The sequence below is a fragment of the Mytilus edulis genome, chromosome 3 (genome assembly GCF_963676685.1).
Source record: "Mytilus edulis chromosome 3, xbMytEdul2.2, whole genome shotgun sequence".
NCBI classification, from domain to species: domain Eukaryota; kingdom Metazoa; phylum Mollusca; class Bivalvia; order Mytilida; family Mytilidae; genus Mytilus; species Mytilus edulis.
The window spans coordinates 26935211-26954303 of NC_092346.1; the positions used below are offsets into that span (position 1 = coordinate 26935211).

A 19093-nucleotide genomic window follows, 5' to 3' on the forward strand; every position below is an offset into this window, starting at 1 on the left:
TGAATACACTATGTCTCTGATACTACACAAATGTAAACTAGCAAACGATGGCCCGGACGGACAGACAAACACTAATCGTTACTTTTTAAAAAGAAATTATCTAAACCATTCGTTGTAATTCGAGATATATATCGTCCTAGGATTGGTGTTCTGAAGGGAAATAACTCGTCTTCTCTTATTTCTGTTAAAACTAAATTTAACAAAGACCAACAGAAACACTAATGAATAAATATTCTTAACGATACGTGCAGATATTTAAACGATGTATTCACTTTTCCGAAATACACTTGTTTGTAAACAATCCACCTCATCTTTTTCTTACTAAATATCAGATTCCATTTTTACTGAACACCTTGATATTTGAATTACGGTAATTATGGTAATCTTCATACCAATATTTATTATGAATTTTCTTTCCTATTGATAACTTTCTTTTTACTGACGGTAATATTTCGTTGTCTTCTTCGTGTGGATTATCCTTTTCAAAGTTAACTTGATATGTGTGTATAAGGGAGCTACCATTTGATTTTTATGGGGGGGGGGGGGCTAGGATGAAAAATTTTGTCCTGCATTTTTTTTAGCTGTAATCTCTGTCCTGCCTTTTTATTTTTCACTCTGTTCGGTCCTGCCTTTTTTTTTTTTTTTTAGTTTATCCTGACTTTTTTTACCTAAATTGTCGTCCTGACTTTTTTTTTGTAAGTGTCTCATCCTGCCTTTTTTTTTTAACTCAAAACTCCTGTCCTGCCTATTTTTTTCAAATTTCATCCTAGCCCCCCCCCCCCCCCCCCCCCCCCCCATAAAAATCAAATGGTAGCTCCCTAAGTATTTACAGAGACATCACAGATTTTAACTTCAGTTATTTTGCATATTCTTAGTTTTTTTTAAAAGCATGCAAAACGACTAAAAAGTAAAATAACAAAATTACCAAACTCTAAACGAAAATTCAAAACGGAATCACATGGCAACACCACAAGCTAGCTAAACCTCTCACTTTTATGACAGTCGCATACAATTCGATTATATTGACAGCGATGTGTGAACAAAACAACCAGACACAGGTAAAATGTCAAAATAAGGGTTAAAGCAGTCAATATTATGTTAAAAATCTTTTATTTGGGTAGGGTGTTTTTGTGTGTGTTTTTTTTTGTGTTCTAAGTTCTATCATTTCTTCAAATCGAACCTGTGAAACTTTTTAAAAGAAGACTCGGGTTACCTGTAAAATACCCGTACAAACGGGGAATACTTAAAAATATTATTATTGAAAACTTAAAAAAAAAAAATTTAAGAAATGATCAAAAGAAATGGCTTGAGTGCCAATGAGACAACTCTCCGTTCAAATCACAATGTGTAAAAAGTAAACCATTATAGGTCAAAGTACTTGTATACTTTAAAGGGAACATTTCAATCTTGTTATATAACAGCTTAAACATTTTAAATATAAAAAGGACGATTCCCTATCACCAGATTGATTTGACACAGGAACTTTTCTACCCCCCCCCCCCCCCCCCACACCCCCAATTATACCTGAATACAAGGGAATTTTCAGTAAAACCTGCTATGTTACCGCATTGTAAAACTTAAAAAAAAAAAAAAAAAAAGGACTGACATCTGGTTAGTTTCATTATCTAGTAAATTATATATTAACTTCAACTTTATAAAATATCTATATAAATGTCTACAACTACATCCGTAATATGCATGTTTATAAATAATGAAGATTGGCATAGTGACCTATTCCAACAGCGTTAAATAAAAGATCTAACAGCGGGAAAAAAGAATCATAGTTCAGTTTTTTGTTTTTTTTTTATTATTTACTCAATCATTTAGTATACTTGAAATAAATCTTTGAGTTTGGACTGAGGCATCTGTTTTTTGAAAAACTCAAGGATTTGTACACTTTAAATCAAATCCTTGAACAACTGTATAATGTTATATATATCTACTATACTTTATGAATGTGTCTCTTGTGACGTACTGTTAAGTTAATATGCAACTATCTATATCATTATTTTAGTACAGAAATTGTTTGTGCAATTTGCAAATTTAAACGATTGTATAAGTACTTTATCTACTTATTCCTGTTTTACTAAATTAGTACACCCAATTTCTATACCTGAAATCAGTTACTTTTTTATCTGACAAGAGTGACTCAGTTATAAATTTAATCAATGAAACATGAAAGAAGAAAAATATGTTGATAACATAAACTTGATCGCAGTCCGAAATATGTCTGCGGTTTTAATCCTAGAGTTTCAATAATTTAGCATTCTGTGTATTGAAATTTATTACGCTACTGTTGATCTTCAGGGGAACCGCCCACAAAATTGTATTCATTCTTGTCACTAGATGTCGCTATTTCAGGCGCACCTGTGTCAGGTAGACATCGGGTGGAAGCCATATTTAGTACCTTATGTTTGAAAAGTTCAATTGAATATTTGTAAAATAATAGTTTTGTTATAATACGAGGGAAATACAAACAAGACAAATATAAAATACATCTGTGAAACGGATTATGATATTGTAGCGTGCATAACTTGGTGAGTTTACATGTGACAACTATAAACACGGGACACTTATTACACATTGATTAGTTTTATTTCATGAAATGTTGTTCTTAATTTATTTAACGACAGCACTTCAAAACATATGCATAGTGGATGACTAGTTTTAATGTACGAGAACAGGTTTTATTTATTTGATTAGCATGACAAAACGTCTATCTTTAGACAACAGGTGAAAGAGACCGATGGTGAGAGAAACCTCTTTTGACCTTGCAAATTAATATTGCTTTTGCTCTGTTTACATTAGGTACTAAAAGAATGTTTTAGTTACTAATTTGGGCAAAACCTAATGACAAAACTCATAAATACACGGAATATACACGTACCCTGTCCCGCCAAACTTTTAAACAGTGATGCATCTTAAAACCCAAAAATTAGCAAAAACACAGCTGCATGTACCATCATATTTTCCCTTGTTGGTTATTTTTGGAAAGGTTAAACTTATCCAATGATAGCTACATACAGTTTCAGTCCTGAGCCTACATGTATGCTCGCATTGAGCCAATTTGTGATGAGTAATACACAAAAAGTAAAACTACAAAAATAATTTGTGGAAGAAATATGTCTGAGGTTAGGTTTTAGAACATTTTCTGTCAGCCTTACCAGTTATGCCAACTTATCATGAAGCAAATGCGTGAGATTTGACCAAAATTGAAAAGATTAAAGAGAAAAAACAATAGATTAGATGAAAGGTAAATGCCGCCAAAAAGCATGAACATGCATGAGTCTCACGTGAGATTTGGCAGCCCTGCCTAAATACATGTACATTGGTACATGTACATGCATACACACTATTATTTTTATCAGAGGTTTTAACCAGAGAATGCAAACTGATCCTGAGAAATGAGTATAGACTTTATAAGTGTTGCCATAAATCTGTCTATCTTCTTAATAGTGCAGCATTATTTACAACAATGTACAATGGGCAAATATTTCATGAATTTTCAGGACAAACACAAATTGAAAAATCATTTTAATAAGTAGGTCAAGCACAGATGCCTAATGGGATCTAGGTTGTCAGGAAACTTTTGACACTGGGAAAGCAGAATTTTGGTTACAGGCAGAAACTGCAGGCTATCTTATACAGTTATGAATAATCATGATAATGCATATGTACAATGTACATATTGAATCAACCCATCATAGAATGAGGGGGGATAGGACCTTTATCGGGACTCCAGGATCGGGTGTTTTTAAGCTCGGGATTTCGGGACTGACCCTTTCGGGATCCGGGAATCGTTTTTTTTCGGATTTCGGGACATCGGGATTTACTTTATTTAAATTTGGGACCTCGGGAATTCGTTTTTTTAAGTCCGGGATTTCGGGATCAGGACCCCTCCTACATGTATCCCCCCTCTAGAATTGCTGCAAAGGTCTTTGATATGGTGGGAATATGACCTCCTATTATAATAGAATATCAAACTTAATGTCAAACACATAATCTAAATGGATGTACCCCCTAACACAGATCTTGGTTTAAACATATTTTATTTGCTCAAATATGCAAAACTGATATCAAACTGATAGAGGGTCTTATTGGGGGGGGGGGGGGGGGGGGGGTTCTGATCCCTGATCCCGCTTACTGTTTTGTCAGATTCCCGTATCCCACTTACACTATGTACGTTAGCAATTCTCATTTTTTGGTAATTTGTGTGTCCCGCTAGACTTCATTTCCTGTTTTTACAGCACAATATATAATATATGACTTTCATGTCTCACGCTTACAAAAAATCGGCAATCAAGCCTCACACTTAGACCCTAATGAGAACCACCTGATATAGTCATTTTCTAATTGAATCGAAGTCTTACTGTTGGAGCCTGGGGGAACCACAGACAAAGTATAGAATGTATACAACTATTGCTGAGGACTGTATATTGCTCTCTAGATGTCTTTAGGTTGCTGTCTCGTTGACTTACAGGTACATTTACATTGTATGTAGGGGAGTGTTTAGCACTCAGATACATGTACATATTTAATCAGGCAACTTTCTTCATGTGACTGCACGACCATACCCAGCCAAGAGCCTGTAATCCATATTGGCTGCTGTCTGCCATAATTGTATTTTCTTTATTGTTAAAGTATAATAATATGTAAATCAGGGTGTTGGTTTTCTTTTTTGAATTTATTCACTATTTGTCATTGTGTGGTTTTGTAACGATTACTATAAATACTTTACCATAAAGGTTTTACTCCTTGTTAAAGGCTGTTTCAGTGACCTGTATTTGTTCACATCTTTGTTCTCTGGTCTTTGATACATGTATATTTTTGTACTTGTCTCATTAGCAAAAATGATTTTAAAAAAAATGTATGGTTGTTTAAAGCAGGTTTGAATATTTACATTAGATCATTTTTAATGAGTAGTCTATGACATATACATGTATGCATTCAATTAAAAAATTGCCACCTTTCACATTTTTTATTTCTTAAACAAGAAAAAATTGGTTGCTATTTCTTTTTACATTTAAGTTTTAAAAAAAACAAAAAAACAGCTTCTTAACAAGCTGTACTTGGACATATTAATTAAGAAAAGAATGCTCACTTTTCTATTTTTTTCTTCTAAAATATGATTTGCTATATAGTTGTTAGACCTTGCTAAAGAGGGAACAAATTTTGAACAGTACTATTGATTTAGCCAAAAAAAAAAAATAGGTAGTCATTGCCTTGATACTAATTGAAAGTTTATTGCTTATTGTGAGGTATATTTTTCTTTGTTTTCAAAATTCCAATAGGGAGCATACTTTATATAATTGTATCAATAAACCAATTTTTCAAGACGTTTCGAAATGAGGTATATTTTTATCAAAATCTTTATAATAAAGAATTTGCTTGCACATTAACAAGTTAGAGATAAATGTCAAAAACTCTTTCATGTAAGAGAAAATACCACAAGTTTGTAGTACTCGTTTCAAATTAATATAATACAATCTTTATTCATGTTTTAGCAAGTATATATATATTTAGAAGATATAAAAAGGAAAAAACATAACCGATTCATATATTTGAATAAAAAGGGAAAAAAAATTATAACTAATTCATATTTTTGAATAAAAAGGAAATGACATTTATAACCAATTTATATTTTTGAATAAAATAGGAAACATTTATAATCATTTCATATTTTTGAATAAAAAGGAAATAACATAACCGATTCATATTTTTGAATTATGTCGATATGATGACCTGACAAGGTTGAATGTGATCTCATCCCTATAGCCCTTTAGCACATGTCACACATACCTACGTTTTTAAATACATGTACATGAATATTATTGAATTCTTCAATGATTATTCTGATTAGACATGACACTATTTTGCACTTTGAATGTATTTGTCATATCTAATATGCTCTTAGGGCTATGTTTGTAAAATCGTAGATGGGATTATAGTATAATTTTATACAGTGATTTGAAATCAGGAGGGTAAATCTTTAGCCATTCGTGTTTGTTTATTGGGTAAATATTTTTGATTTCATTTATAGATAAGGGTTTTAATATGAACATTAACAGTTTGTTTATGGACTACATCTTAAATTAAGTAATAGAATTTAATTTTATTTGTCATTTTGACCACACATCCCTTTGGTATGGCCTCTTTTAAAAGGGTAGGACGATTTGCTTTCATTTATAATTATTTAACTTGTGACCTGATTATCAGAATTAAGATAGTTGGCTGAATATTGAATTACGCTTACTATTAAAATTTAAAGTCCACTGTAGTTTGACCAAAATGTAAATACATGTCTAAATTTGTTTTTCATTTTTATCAGATTTAAATATATATGTATATATGTTCTCATTGGTCTAGATCTTGAATTGTCTTTCAAATTGAACCACAAAAAATATAGAAAAATAATCAAAATTATCTTGTGTCTATAAAAAAATATCTTGTAAAACATCCATATCAATTTTCTAAAGCAGGTATATTATCGTCTTTTAAAGTTTGACATTCCAATGTGTACATAAGTTTTTGAAGGGTCATCGACTTTCAAGTTCATAAATATTTCTTTTGTAAAACTAGATTTGTTTTATCATATAGTTTTACATACTATATTTATAGATTATTATTTATGAGCTACTATTGTGCCAGAACTAGTAATTTTTCATTCGGTATTTTTCATACATGAACGAAGAATCTTAGTTATTTTAATCCTGTTTCATAGACTCAAAATGTGATCACATTTGTGAATGATATAAACATAATTTGTTCTGATTAAATTGCTTTTCTGGATAGAAGGCAGCAGCAGAGCTAAAGGCAAAAGTTTGAAATTCTACATTTAGTCCTTAGAAAAGTTTTTTTGAGGTGATATGGGGGATAACTTGAAATAAACAGTTGAAAAGAAACCAGGCTGTTTGTCTTCCCATTTGAATTGACATTTTGTCATGTCAGGCTTTTATAGTGAAAATATGGGTTCTGGTTTGGATCTGGTCTTTGTTGGAGCAGTATGGTACTCAAATACCCACTGTTACTTTAATTAATGTATGTCATTTGAACTGTTTAAAATTATTGGGCATTATGCATTTGTACATTGTCATACCTCATCTCCTTATTTGAATAGTGCAAAAGGAGTAGGGGCAATAAGGCCCTTATTTGGCCCAAAAATTACTGCAAATTTAAAAGTTATCATACATATTTTAAAATTACTGAAAAGTATCTCTGGTAGAAGGTATTCAGAAAATTAAAATAATTTTGGACATTAAACAAGTTACCATGGCAACAAATCATGCCTTAATTTGCATATTTTGTAAAATTTTGTGATTTTCCTTGTTTTTCATCAAATTGTTAAGTATATTTCCGATTGGAAAAGTATGTGCGCACCCAAGAAACAACTTTATATTTGGTGAGATTTTGTCAATAGTAACGATAAAGCTTCAGTAAAATTATTTTGTTGTTTCTTGGCTGCCCACGATGTTTCCACAACAGAAATAAAGATAGAAAACTGCATAAATTCTGAATTTTCATCGTTTTTGTGAAAACAGTATATATTATGACGTAATTGTGACGTCATCACATAAGAATCTTAATGTTTTTCATTTATATTTCTTGACCCTATGCATTCCAAAGATTATGTTCCAATTTGAAAAAGTTATCAAACATTTTATTTTCTTGGGCCAAAACCAGGCCTTAATGCCCCTACTCCTTTGTAAGGTCAACTCTGCATTCAGAAACAATTACCAAATTAATAAACTGCTGACCTTCAGAAATATTTGCCACTGAACCATAAGTAACCAACAATCAATCAGCTTTCAATGTCTTTGATGATGGTATGAATTTTTGTTTAAATTGACTATAAGTTGGACATATGATAGTATGGCTCTCCATTCCTCATTAAGTTGCAATTAGGATATTCTGATAATTCCAATTCTTTTTGAAGGAAGTTTTTATTTATAAAGTAAAACAAAACAACCAAAGGAAACTAAGAAACAAATTGCTAAAAAATGTGAACATCCTTATACATCTTTATAGTGTTTATTTTTATTTACTGTATCCAGTTATTGAAAAGGGTACCAGTTAATATGGTTAAACAGATGTGATTTCTCAGTACACTTGTATTTGCTCAACAGCTAACATGGCTAAAGAAAAAAAACATGCTGACATCTGCATCCATCCTGAGAACTTAGTTATTTCTGTCCTGATATTGTGTCTGATCCCCATATACATATATACAATGTCCAGTGGATATGAAAATTTACATGTATGAGATTTATGGCCTTTAATGCGTACATGTCCACTGAACTATACTTCATTTTGTACTTGAGAGTTCTTTTGACAGTAATAACCTTATACTTAAGTGTTTGATGGTGTGTTAAATGACTAGGAATCAGCTATACATTATAGTATACTATATGCTTACTTGAGCATGCAATGTTTTACTACCATGTGAAAGTGTTTTATGTTGTATTTTTATATGGGAGGTTGAAATTCTTTTTCTTGTTAGCATTTGGTTATGTCATAGAGGAGGTTGGAACTGTAATTAAACAGGTTGCATGATGAATTTTCAATTCAAGTTTATGATGTGTGATATTGTCAGGGTTGTTATTTTCTAAATCCTATAAGGCTAAAGAATGTTAGAATGCTATGAACTTAAGAAAATGAATTTCCTTCACAAGTTCATGGTCATATAAGACAAATGGAAGAATGCAGCGTTTGCAATTGTTTTTACTCTTTTGATAAACATGCAAACAGATGATCTTAGTGAGTGCGTCTCTGTCACGATACCGGTACATGAACACAAGTTCCTAACTGTACAAGTACCTAAGTCTCAGTTATGTAAAAAGAATGAATTTCTTGACATATCAATTCCAATTCCAATTCCTAACATGCCCGAAGATTTACTGCTGATTGCTTAATGGCCAGGTGTAAATTTTTCAGAAGATGCATGATATACATCAATGGCCTTTTATAGATGACTATTCGGTATAGGCTTTGCTCATTGTTGAAGGCCGTATGGTGACCTATAGTTGTTAAATTTATGTGTCATTTTGGCCTCTTGTGAAGAGTTGTGTCATTGCAATTGGCAATCATAACACATCTTCTTTTTTATATTTAGAGGAGAACATGCAGTTAAAAGGCATTTTTCAAAACTTTTTAAATACCTCTCTAGTCACAATAAAACACAAAATCATCTTGTTAATAAATTCCATAACTATGGTTTTCAAGCAAACTGTTTTAAACATGCATTTGAGAAGTATATTTTAAAATAAAGATATTGCAAAGATCTTTAAATCACATTGCTTCAATAATCAATGATATCTTTGGTCTATTTCGTTTGATCTATTCTGGTTGTTTACAGTGTATAGTATGTCAAAAAGCTAGTTAGCATTGTGCATAGGACATGATCTGTACCGGTCTGGTTGACTGGTTTGAAATACCGACACATGTAAGTTAAGACCCTGAACCATAGCTTTGTGATATATGTCAAAGAGACAAAATAATTATTTATTCTTAACATGGAGGATAGTTTATTAGTGCTATAAAAATGAAAAAGTTGTCATATTGCAATGCATTTGAACCTATTAAACAGGTGTTGTATGAATTCTTTAAATTGTGGTGCAATGTGATTAACCTCTTGTCAGGGAATCTAGTTTAAAGAAATGAATGTACATATAAAAATGTATCATTGGGATACTCGTTAATGAAATTAATGTATTTCTAATTAACTTGATTCTTATGTTGACAAAAAAGTCCATTTGAAATGAAAGACATTCACAGATATAGTTAAAATTCAACTGCTGATGCGGTTCCTAGCTTGATCCAACCTGTAGGCATATAAGCATTTGGCAGGGTTATAACCATATTTGTGTTTGTACATGTTATATTTTCTGTTTTCTCTGTTGAAAAGATGTAATAATATTATAAATAACGGTGCATATATATGCTGCACCATTTGTCTCTTCTGTGACGCTCACTGCCAAAATATTTGAAAATTCAAAACATATCAATAAATAAATTGAAGAGATTACATTTTAGATTGTTTCTTTTTATATTTTAAATCTTGTATATTGATTGACATTTACATTAATGCCTTCCTATAAAGTTTTATGTCTTTATCTGCAGCAATTTGCTACATCACATGGAAGTAATTGTTTCATGGGTCCTTACTCCTTATACTTGTTATATGTATGATCAAAGGACACAAATCTGGTGGAGAGTTGTCTCATTTGCAATCATACAATGTATCACATCTACTTACTTTTATATTAATGCATGATAATTATTTCTTTGTGAAATATTGAACAATAGCTTGGAGCTGGATGTACTTTACTGTACTAATGTGTGTTATTGAAATGAAAGTTCAAGGAAAGTTTTTAGGCAATTCAATAACAAACAAGATTGCTTGAGGTGAGATTTAAGATAGGCTTAAAGAGTTGACTTCCTTCCATGTTGCAGTCAGCTTACTCCTAGAAAAATGTCAGCTGAAGAAAAGTTTCAACTCCCTCAGGGAACTACCATTTGATTTTTATGGGGGGGCTAGGATGAAATTTGAAAAAAAATAGGCAGGACAGGAGTTTTGAGTAAAAAAAAAGGCAGGATGAGACACTTTGCAAAAAAAAAAGGCAGGATGACAATTTAGGTAAAAATAGTCAGGATAAACTAATAAAAAAAAGGCAGGACCGAATAGAGTGAAAAATAAAAAGGCAGGACAGAGATTACAACTAAACAAAAATGCAGGACAAAATTTTTCATCCTAGCCCCCCCATAAAAATCAAATGGTAGCTCCCTTAGCTAATTTTTCTGGCCTTTTTGGTTATATATCTCTTCAACTGTTTCGATTCTTATGCATCATTGGGTTTTATATTAACTTTTAGCTTATCTGATGAAGGTCAATCCAGAAAAGCCATTCAAACAATTGTGTGTTGTTTTCATTTTTTTCTGGGATTCTTTTGCACACTGTCACTTATCTGCCCCTGAGGGAAATCGCTATACAAAAAAAAGTAATAATAACACAGGATAATTGAGAAACAGTAGTTCATTATTCAGTTTAGAGACTAAGGGACTAAGTATAGAGTTGATGGTCAGCCAATTGAGGTATTGATTACCTATTGGTCATCATTACTGTCAATTGATTGACCATGTCCCTTTGATCTTACTAAATTAGGTTTATGGTCAGCTTGATCTCAAGTGGTTTAAATCCTGACAACCCCCTTATTAAAAATAATTGATTCTGTATTATAAATCCCGGACGAATTGTTTGTTTATGAATTGTCTTTTGTTAATTGTTACTGTAAGGATAGTGTACACATGCAAGTCCATAGGGCATGATAATAATTCGCCAGGATGCATGGGTGTGTTAGTAAAAATGCGTCGTTGATCCTATCTGATTAAAACAGGATATAACTGATTTTGATGCACCACTTTTGATATAAAATCGTTTCTATTTCCTTGCATTGTCTTGCCTTTTGGTGACTTACTAATTATTATATCTAGTCTCCTGACAAATTATGCAGTATAATTTACTTACTTTGTGTTTTATACCTATACATGTACACTTTTAAATACATGTAGCATGTATGTATGTCTCTGAATATTTTTAAACTAATTACAGTGAAACTACCAACTACATGTGCATGGCATGCAAAAATATTTAGAATTGACATTTTTTTAATGCTACATAATGGATGCTTCATAATGTCACAACAGGTTCTTGACCATTAAAATTGATATCACATAACCATTTGAGAGGGTAGGAAATCATGTGATGATTGACGCTAAAATATTCAATAAAATAATTTTGACGATAATCATTTTACTCCATTTGACTCTTATTATACATGTTATGCTAATAAATAATAAGCTACATGTATGAAATGAGTTTTGACAAATGACGATAAAAAATTATGGTTCATTGATGTTAATGGTAGCAAAAAATGGATGTATGACGCTTGACAATGAATGACATTCCTACCCTCATTTTAGTCAATGGTTAAAGTTCAGTGAATGTGACAAATTCATTTCAGTCATATCTTGTAAAGGCAAACAAGAACAGTCTCTGTATGTTTGATATGGGTTTACATATTAGATTTCTTGCCATTATGGATCACGTGTAATATGGCTATAATCTCCTGCAAATAATGTGCTTGTTATCTTTGGAATTTCTGGAAATCACCGCCAAGTCAATACAATATTAATTTGAAAATTCGACGGAGAAGTTAGTCTAAATTAGAAAATTATCCCAAATGTTTGCTATTAAAAGGAATCTCCGTGTTTGCTTAAGACATAATATTTAGATAAGTAGTGTTCGATATTAATAATTTAACCGAGGATGTTAATCTTAAGCACAGTTTCCTATAGGAAATACCTGGTTGTTTATTGAAGTGCTTAAACACAACATGACAAGATTTCTAGTTTATATTCAAATCTATTGTTATTGATAGACGGCCTTGAAAAGTTTGGAAAGGAATCGAAATTTAATACTGGTGTACGTTTCTTGCCAAAAATTCTTGGACCATACTGAATATTGACTGTATTTGTATTTGTAAGTTTAAAGTTTCCGATGTTAGAGAGTTTTAAAAGTTGTTGGCAATTCTTGGACCATATTGAATATTGACCGTATTCAATTGTAAGTTTAAAGTTTCCGATGTGAGAGAGTTTTAAAAGTTGTTGGCAGTTTTTGGACCATACTAAATGTTGACCGTATTCGTATTTGTAAGTTTAAAGTTTCCGATGTAGAGATTTAAAAGAAAAAAGTTGTACGGTAGGCAATTCTTGTTATATGACACGAATAAAAGTGCAATTATCTAGATTAAATTTCTTTTTCTATACTTTCATGATGTAAGATTAATCACATTAAATGCATCCAATGCTAGACTAATTCATACTCGATTCAAATGTAAATTTCCATTTAATCAGAGGATATATGAGTCTTTTGAATACCTTTTGTTGTCCAATTTATGCATTACACACACAATGAAGTAAGGGAGTCTATATATTAAATGCATAATTTATGGTTATTGACTATCGTATCAATATAGTATGGTAGCTCGATGAATTCTTTTCAAGGTAAGACCAGAATAAGTTTTTTGTTCTCAGTTACAGACTTGACCGAATTCATCGATTGCTTTTTCGGTTTCAAGTATAAATATATTTTTCAGATAAAAAAGAGAAAGCATTTTTAATATGCGTTTTACATAATATTTTTTGAAGAAGGTATTTAACTGCTTGATTTTGATTCACCCCGGTGAAAGTTAATGACCCAGAAAGATAGGTATATTGTATCTATGTAAATGTGCAGGTAGAATGTAAAAATATTTTCATAAGGTTTTTTCACAAAAAATGGAAGGTAGGAAATTTTATTTTTCTATTTTGTATATAAAAAAAATTACACTTTTTGAAATTGTTTAAACTTTTGATATTTTTATGTTAATTCACCTAGCATAAGCCATTAATATTATTTATTACATGCATACGGAAATTATGGGAAGAAATTTAAAAGAAAATATGCAATAAAAAGGTTTAAAAGCATTCTTTTGATGATTTTCATATTTAGTACATAAAAAGTCATAAATTGGCAGGTACATGTATATGCACATCATGGCTTGCTTACGGTTAAATAATCTCTATGCACTTTACTCTGAATAAAATCGTGCTAAAATGGGTGTAATAGCGGTATCAGTTTGAACCAGTTAAATAGGATAATGTATATGTTAATGTCTCAACAAAAGTACGCTGGTTGCAAAGGATATTATATTGTTATTCACCTGAGTGATCTTTTAAATGTTGTCGAATAAATTACGCAACAAATATACATGTATAAATAATGTCTCTTGCATGTCTTGAATGTGGTGTCCTTTTAATTGGATACCCTATCTAATTCTTGTTGAAAAAGTAAAGACATCTCATTTTAATTTTAGTTTCTTGTGTATAATTCGGAGTTTAGTATGACGTCCAATCACTGAACTACTGTACATAATCGTTTAGGGACCAGCTGAAGGACGCCTATGGGGGTGGGAGTTTTTCACTGCATGGGAGAACCATTGGTGGCCTTCGGCTGTTGTCTGCTGTATGGTCGGGTTGTTGTCTCTTTGACACATTCCCCATTTCCATTCTCAATTTTATCTCAAATTGTTACCAATGTGATTCTAATTCTTGATGTAATCAAATAGACATCTCAAATTGTTACCAAAGTGATTCTTAATATTACTGCTTTGTATGTAACCTGTGTTATTGTAAAGGAAAGATATTTGCCACTGGATGTGAGGCAAACAACAAACAATCATGAAATTTTACCCTGCTAGACAAAGGGAGCATATAGGTTTTCCCTTTTTCGTCAGTGACCGTACATCTCAAAACTGCTTTCCGTTCTTTAACTTTAATTTGCTTCAACCAAATGTTATGAAACTTATACACAATGCTTAGTATTAATAAACACAGATCAAGTTCAAATTCTGTTGGTGTCTCCTCTCTAGTTATGTCCCCTTATAATGTTATATGCAAGCAGGGGCATCATCTGCGTCCCATAGATACATGATTCTCCATTTATTTGAAGTCGTTTGAATAGGTCCTTTGTCGTGAATGTTGCACTATATACTTCCTAGTTTTCTGGCTCAATTTTTCAGGCATAAAAGATTTAGAGGGCTATACAACTTGAAATAGCGGAATTCAAGTAACAGAATATCATTCAAAGTTGCATGTGCATGTATTTCAGTATTTCATGTATTTTGATATGTAAGTTGGTCAGTATCGATATTATCATAAAAGTAGACGATTCCATATATAAAATGATTTGTAGATTTATTACATGGAGTGAGTTTGCTTATAATGGAATATCTATGAAAGAAATTTTAACCATTAGCCATGCATAGCTAACCCTCTTAAGTTGAGTTAGTTTTCATCATACATTTCTTTTCAATTTGCCAGAATTCACAATTATTCCAGATTCAAACTTTTCCCAGTTTGTAGATGCTTTGAATGCTTTGCTATTTTGCATTCTATACTTGATTCTGGAGCCTTCCATGATAAACAAAATGTGCAAAAAACTGTCCAGCACTGTACTAGTACTATTTGTTGGCATAACATATTTATTGAGTGTCTTGATAATCATTTGATAAAGCAAGATTACATCAAAATGTGAAAAAAACTGAATATTCCTTATTAAAAGAATGTGTATGCTGGTTGGAGATTATTCAACAGAATCTCAATAAAAAATGTGTACCAAGTTACCAACCACTCTCAAAACTGGAAATAGCAGAGCTTGGGTTATGAGTATAGCAGATTTTATAGGGTTCCATAAAGTTCATGAATTACCACATATGGAGCATTGACCTTTCCTTAATCAAATTGTATTATATGGCTGATTTAGCCAATTATGTGTTAGGGCAAACATTTGTAAACTAGAGTATAGATTGAATAAACGAAATCAATGCTAATGGTAGCCTCATCTGTTTATTTGTATTTTAAAGGTATGTAACAGATTTTCTTGGTTTTTTTTACAGATGGAGGCATGTCGGTGAAGGATATTCATCAGTTTGAGAAGGGCCGAATCAAGGCCCTTCAGGATGAGAGAGTATACATTCAAAAGAAGACTTTCACAAAATGGGCAAATGCCTTTTTGGAGAAGGTACATTTTATTTGTTTTGCACTGTGATGTTTTTATAAGAACTATGTTTTCATTTTACATAATTGCAATCAATATTAAAATAACTATTTTATGAGGCTTAGGTAGCCAAGTTGTCCAGGTAGATGGTAGAGGTTAAATACTATATGCAAGTAGTGATTCAGCTAAAAAAACAGCTTGAAGCTGTGAAAATTCTAAAAATTTGATACTGAAAAAAACAGGGAGCAGAAAAGGTCAAGGATTTCTAATGACCTTAAATTAAATTTTAAATGTGGAACATAGCTTTTTGGTTATTTCCAATATTTCATGGGAATGTTGTTTTGTGTCATGCATACCTTCTAAATCTCTTCTTATCCTATTAATGTGTGATGAATGCTATTTTAATATCTTTGGGAAAAAAATGATGAGAAAGCCAGTTTCTTGAGTCTTTATATTACAAGTTATTGATGTATTATAAAGAAATATGAGAAATTTATTCTCCTTTCACCAGCAAGACAGTTTTATCACATGGTAGAAAATCTACATAATATTATCAGCTGTGCTTTTGTCCGTTTCCTTCCTGTGTTTAACTAGACTTTCATCCCCGTCACCTGGACATTTGGTTTTCCAATGAGATTTCCTGTCTGTTTGGATACATAGGCATTAGGTTCGACCGCTCAGACCGCATACCACAAAACAATAAATAGATTTCATTTTATGGACTTCGTTTTGTGTAAAAATGACAGTTGAATATCATTTTTGATTACGACTATTGTCAGGTTGCTTTGTTGTTACTTAGAAACATAAATAGCCTTGCTGTTAAATTTATTACATTTGTTTTATCAGAGATATCCAGTAAAATGATTAGCTAAGAATTTAAATGAAAATTCTTTCAAACTGATAATAAGAGGTCTGGTGACCAGACTGTTTGGCTCAAGTTAAGTTTGTCTAGCCTTGATACTTTTTCTCATCATACTCATAAACAAATCTTACATTTCGTACCTTCAGCATGTGTCTGAGTGTCAGAGTGTCTAGGATTTTAAAATTTTATGGTGTTCTTCAACTTTTCTTTAAGTATACAAAACCTAGTGAAATTTTATTTGATGAATGCCTTACTATGTCATGTGTTTGTATGCAATCTAAAACATGTAGTAGCATTTTAATAAGAAATTTAGAAAAAGGAATTAAATATTTAAACATTATTTTATTAAAGATTAACATTACTGAAGATGATAATCTAGTAGAAATTCTGGAGCCACAGGCAATTTCATTAATGATACCTACTAAAAAGTGCTTTTCATGGAACTTGACTTATCATGTATAAACTTTATTATGAAAAAATTGTTAGATAACAATTATTTTATTTTCCGCCCTTAATCCAATGTAATATTGTTCAATGGTCACTGCTTGATTTAACGATATAATGGTATACAAAACATATCTACCCAAACAGAAAAAATAATTATCTTGGCACAAGATTGTCTGTTATCCACAAGTGAGTGGTTTCAAGTTATTTAAAATAGGTCAGATTTATTGTTTGTCAACACCTGATTTTTTACCGATTTTGTTCCTTTTAAAGGTCTTGAGGCCTTTTACAATACGTTCAATAGGTTAATAAAATAAAAACGTTACCGATATCTTGTAAACTAAATACACATACACATGCTTTCAATGCACCTATTCAATGCATTAAATGTTTAATTTTTCCCATCGTATTCGAGAGGTGTGCATTTCAACACAGGTGAAATGTATCACCTTTTATATTTTAATCTCAGGTAAAGTCATTAGGCACTTTAAAATTCATTGTAAGAAAACAGGTTTTCACCAATGCATGCGGTTACAGTAATTCGTCTTATTTATGTAATATACGAGACATACTAAACATTCACAGTCATAGCATTAGACTGTTAGGTGGTTTTTTTAAGAACAATCCATCTCCTTTTATAACAAGCCAATAAAAATGACGATGATTTGTAAATGCCTCCAGATATTTGTTTTTACTCACTTTGAAACTGATGATTTGCCAATTTTAAAGACCTAACATAACTTAAATTTTTATATGATGAATTTGACAGATGTCCAAATTCTCCTTGTCCATCATATTCTCTTAATAGGGTAATGATCTATATGTTTCAGGCTTTCAGCCCCTTACAACAACAAAAACACGTAATCTTTTATAATGTGTTTTTTCACTTGTAAATGAACTGTAGGATTGCCTGATCCTCATAAAATATTTACTGATTAATGGTCTCTATACTGAAAGTATTTTATACTTTCCTCAAAATACCTGTAGATACTTTATAAATTCTTAGGGAGCTACCATTTGATTTTTATGGGGTGCTAGGATGAAATTTGAAAAAAATAGGCAGGACAGGAGTTTTGAGTAAAAAAAAAAGGCAGGATGAGACAATTGCCAAAAAAAAAAGTCAGGACGACAATTTAGGTAAAAAAAAGTCAGGATAAACTAAAAAAAAAAAAAAAGCAGGACCAAACAGAGTGAAAAAAAAAAGGCAGGACAGAGATTACAGCTAAAAAAAAATGCAGGACAAAATTTTTCATCCTAGCCCCACCCCCCCCCCCCCCCCCCCGATAAAAATCAAATGGTAGCTCCCTTACATAAACTGTTAGCTGCTATCCAGCCAAGAAACAATCTTGAAATTCATAGGAGGTTGGTCCATTGTAATACAGAGTCATTTGTCATGTTTGTAAAGTAGATTTTGGTGTAATAATTAAAACAGCTATGGATGCCATCATGGTTGTATATTAAACTTCTGTAAAACAAATTTGAGACATGAAATGGCACCACTGAAGCCTCTCTGAATCTGAACAACAGTATCCTAATTTCTAAATAAGTACTCTCAGACAATCTGTATAGAATTTTTAACTTGCAATTTACAATTTCACCAACCACTAAGCAATACTCAGACAACTTAATTTGCGACAGTAAAATCTTCAAATAAATGTTTGGTACAACTGTTCCCTAAATTGACAACCCAATAAGCTCAATAAGCACTGTTATTAAATGTGTAGCCCTGCTAAATAATATAGGAAGTACACCACTAATTAATGGCCCAATTGCTTTCTATGTTAAATTCCTCAATTTCGAGTGGTCACAGCTCTTTTATCTTAAGTTCAAATAAAGTGACAATCATTGCATGTCAAAGCAACACCTTCTGGTGTCCTGTACTGAAAAAATCAACATACCTTACATGGCATATAAGAAAGAACTGGTTCCCGGAACTTCGGATGTACCAAAACAGGTACTTCCGATCTGACAAAAAGACAAAATGTACCCTCCTTTTTAAATTTCATGCCATTTTTTTATTATTCAAATTTATCAGTCAAAAATTGTTCTACAATGATCACTAGTCATGCAGCTTTCATTTGATACCAAAATTAATAAAATACTCTAAATATTTTGAAAGTTATGTCCATGCGTAGGAACTATTTTGTGTTAAATATGTAGGACTCTAAAGTGCGATGGTACTCTAAAGTGCGATG

General features: G+C 31.7%; 1 protein-coding gene across 8 annotated transcripts in view; it reads left to right on the forward strand.

The window, feature by feature from the left end:
• Positions 1-2332: 2332 nt before the first annotated feature.
• Positions 2333-19093, forward strand: part of LOC139516120 (spectrin beta chain-like) — a 95714-nt gene continuing 78953 nt past the window's right edge. For 4 of the 8 annotated variants that reach the window (XM_071305976.1, XM_071305981.1, XM_071305977.1 and 1 more), the window contains exons 1-2: positions 13018-13059; positions 15492-15616. In XM_071305976.1, the coding sequence (XP_071162077.1) occupies positions 13044-13059; positions 15492-15616 (141 nt within the window). In that variant the 5' untranslated portion in view covers positions 13018-13043. Of the gene's footprint in view, positions 2538-12821; positions 13060-15491; positions 15617-19093 lie in introns of those variants that run through there. The other 4 variants (XM_071305979.1, XM_071305980.1, XM_071305978.1 and 1 more) reach the window with 2 other exon arrangements.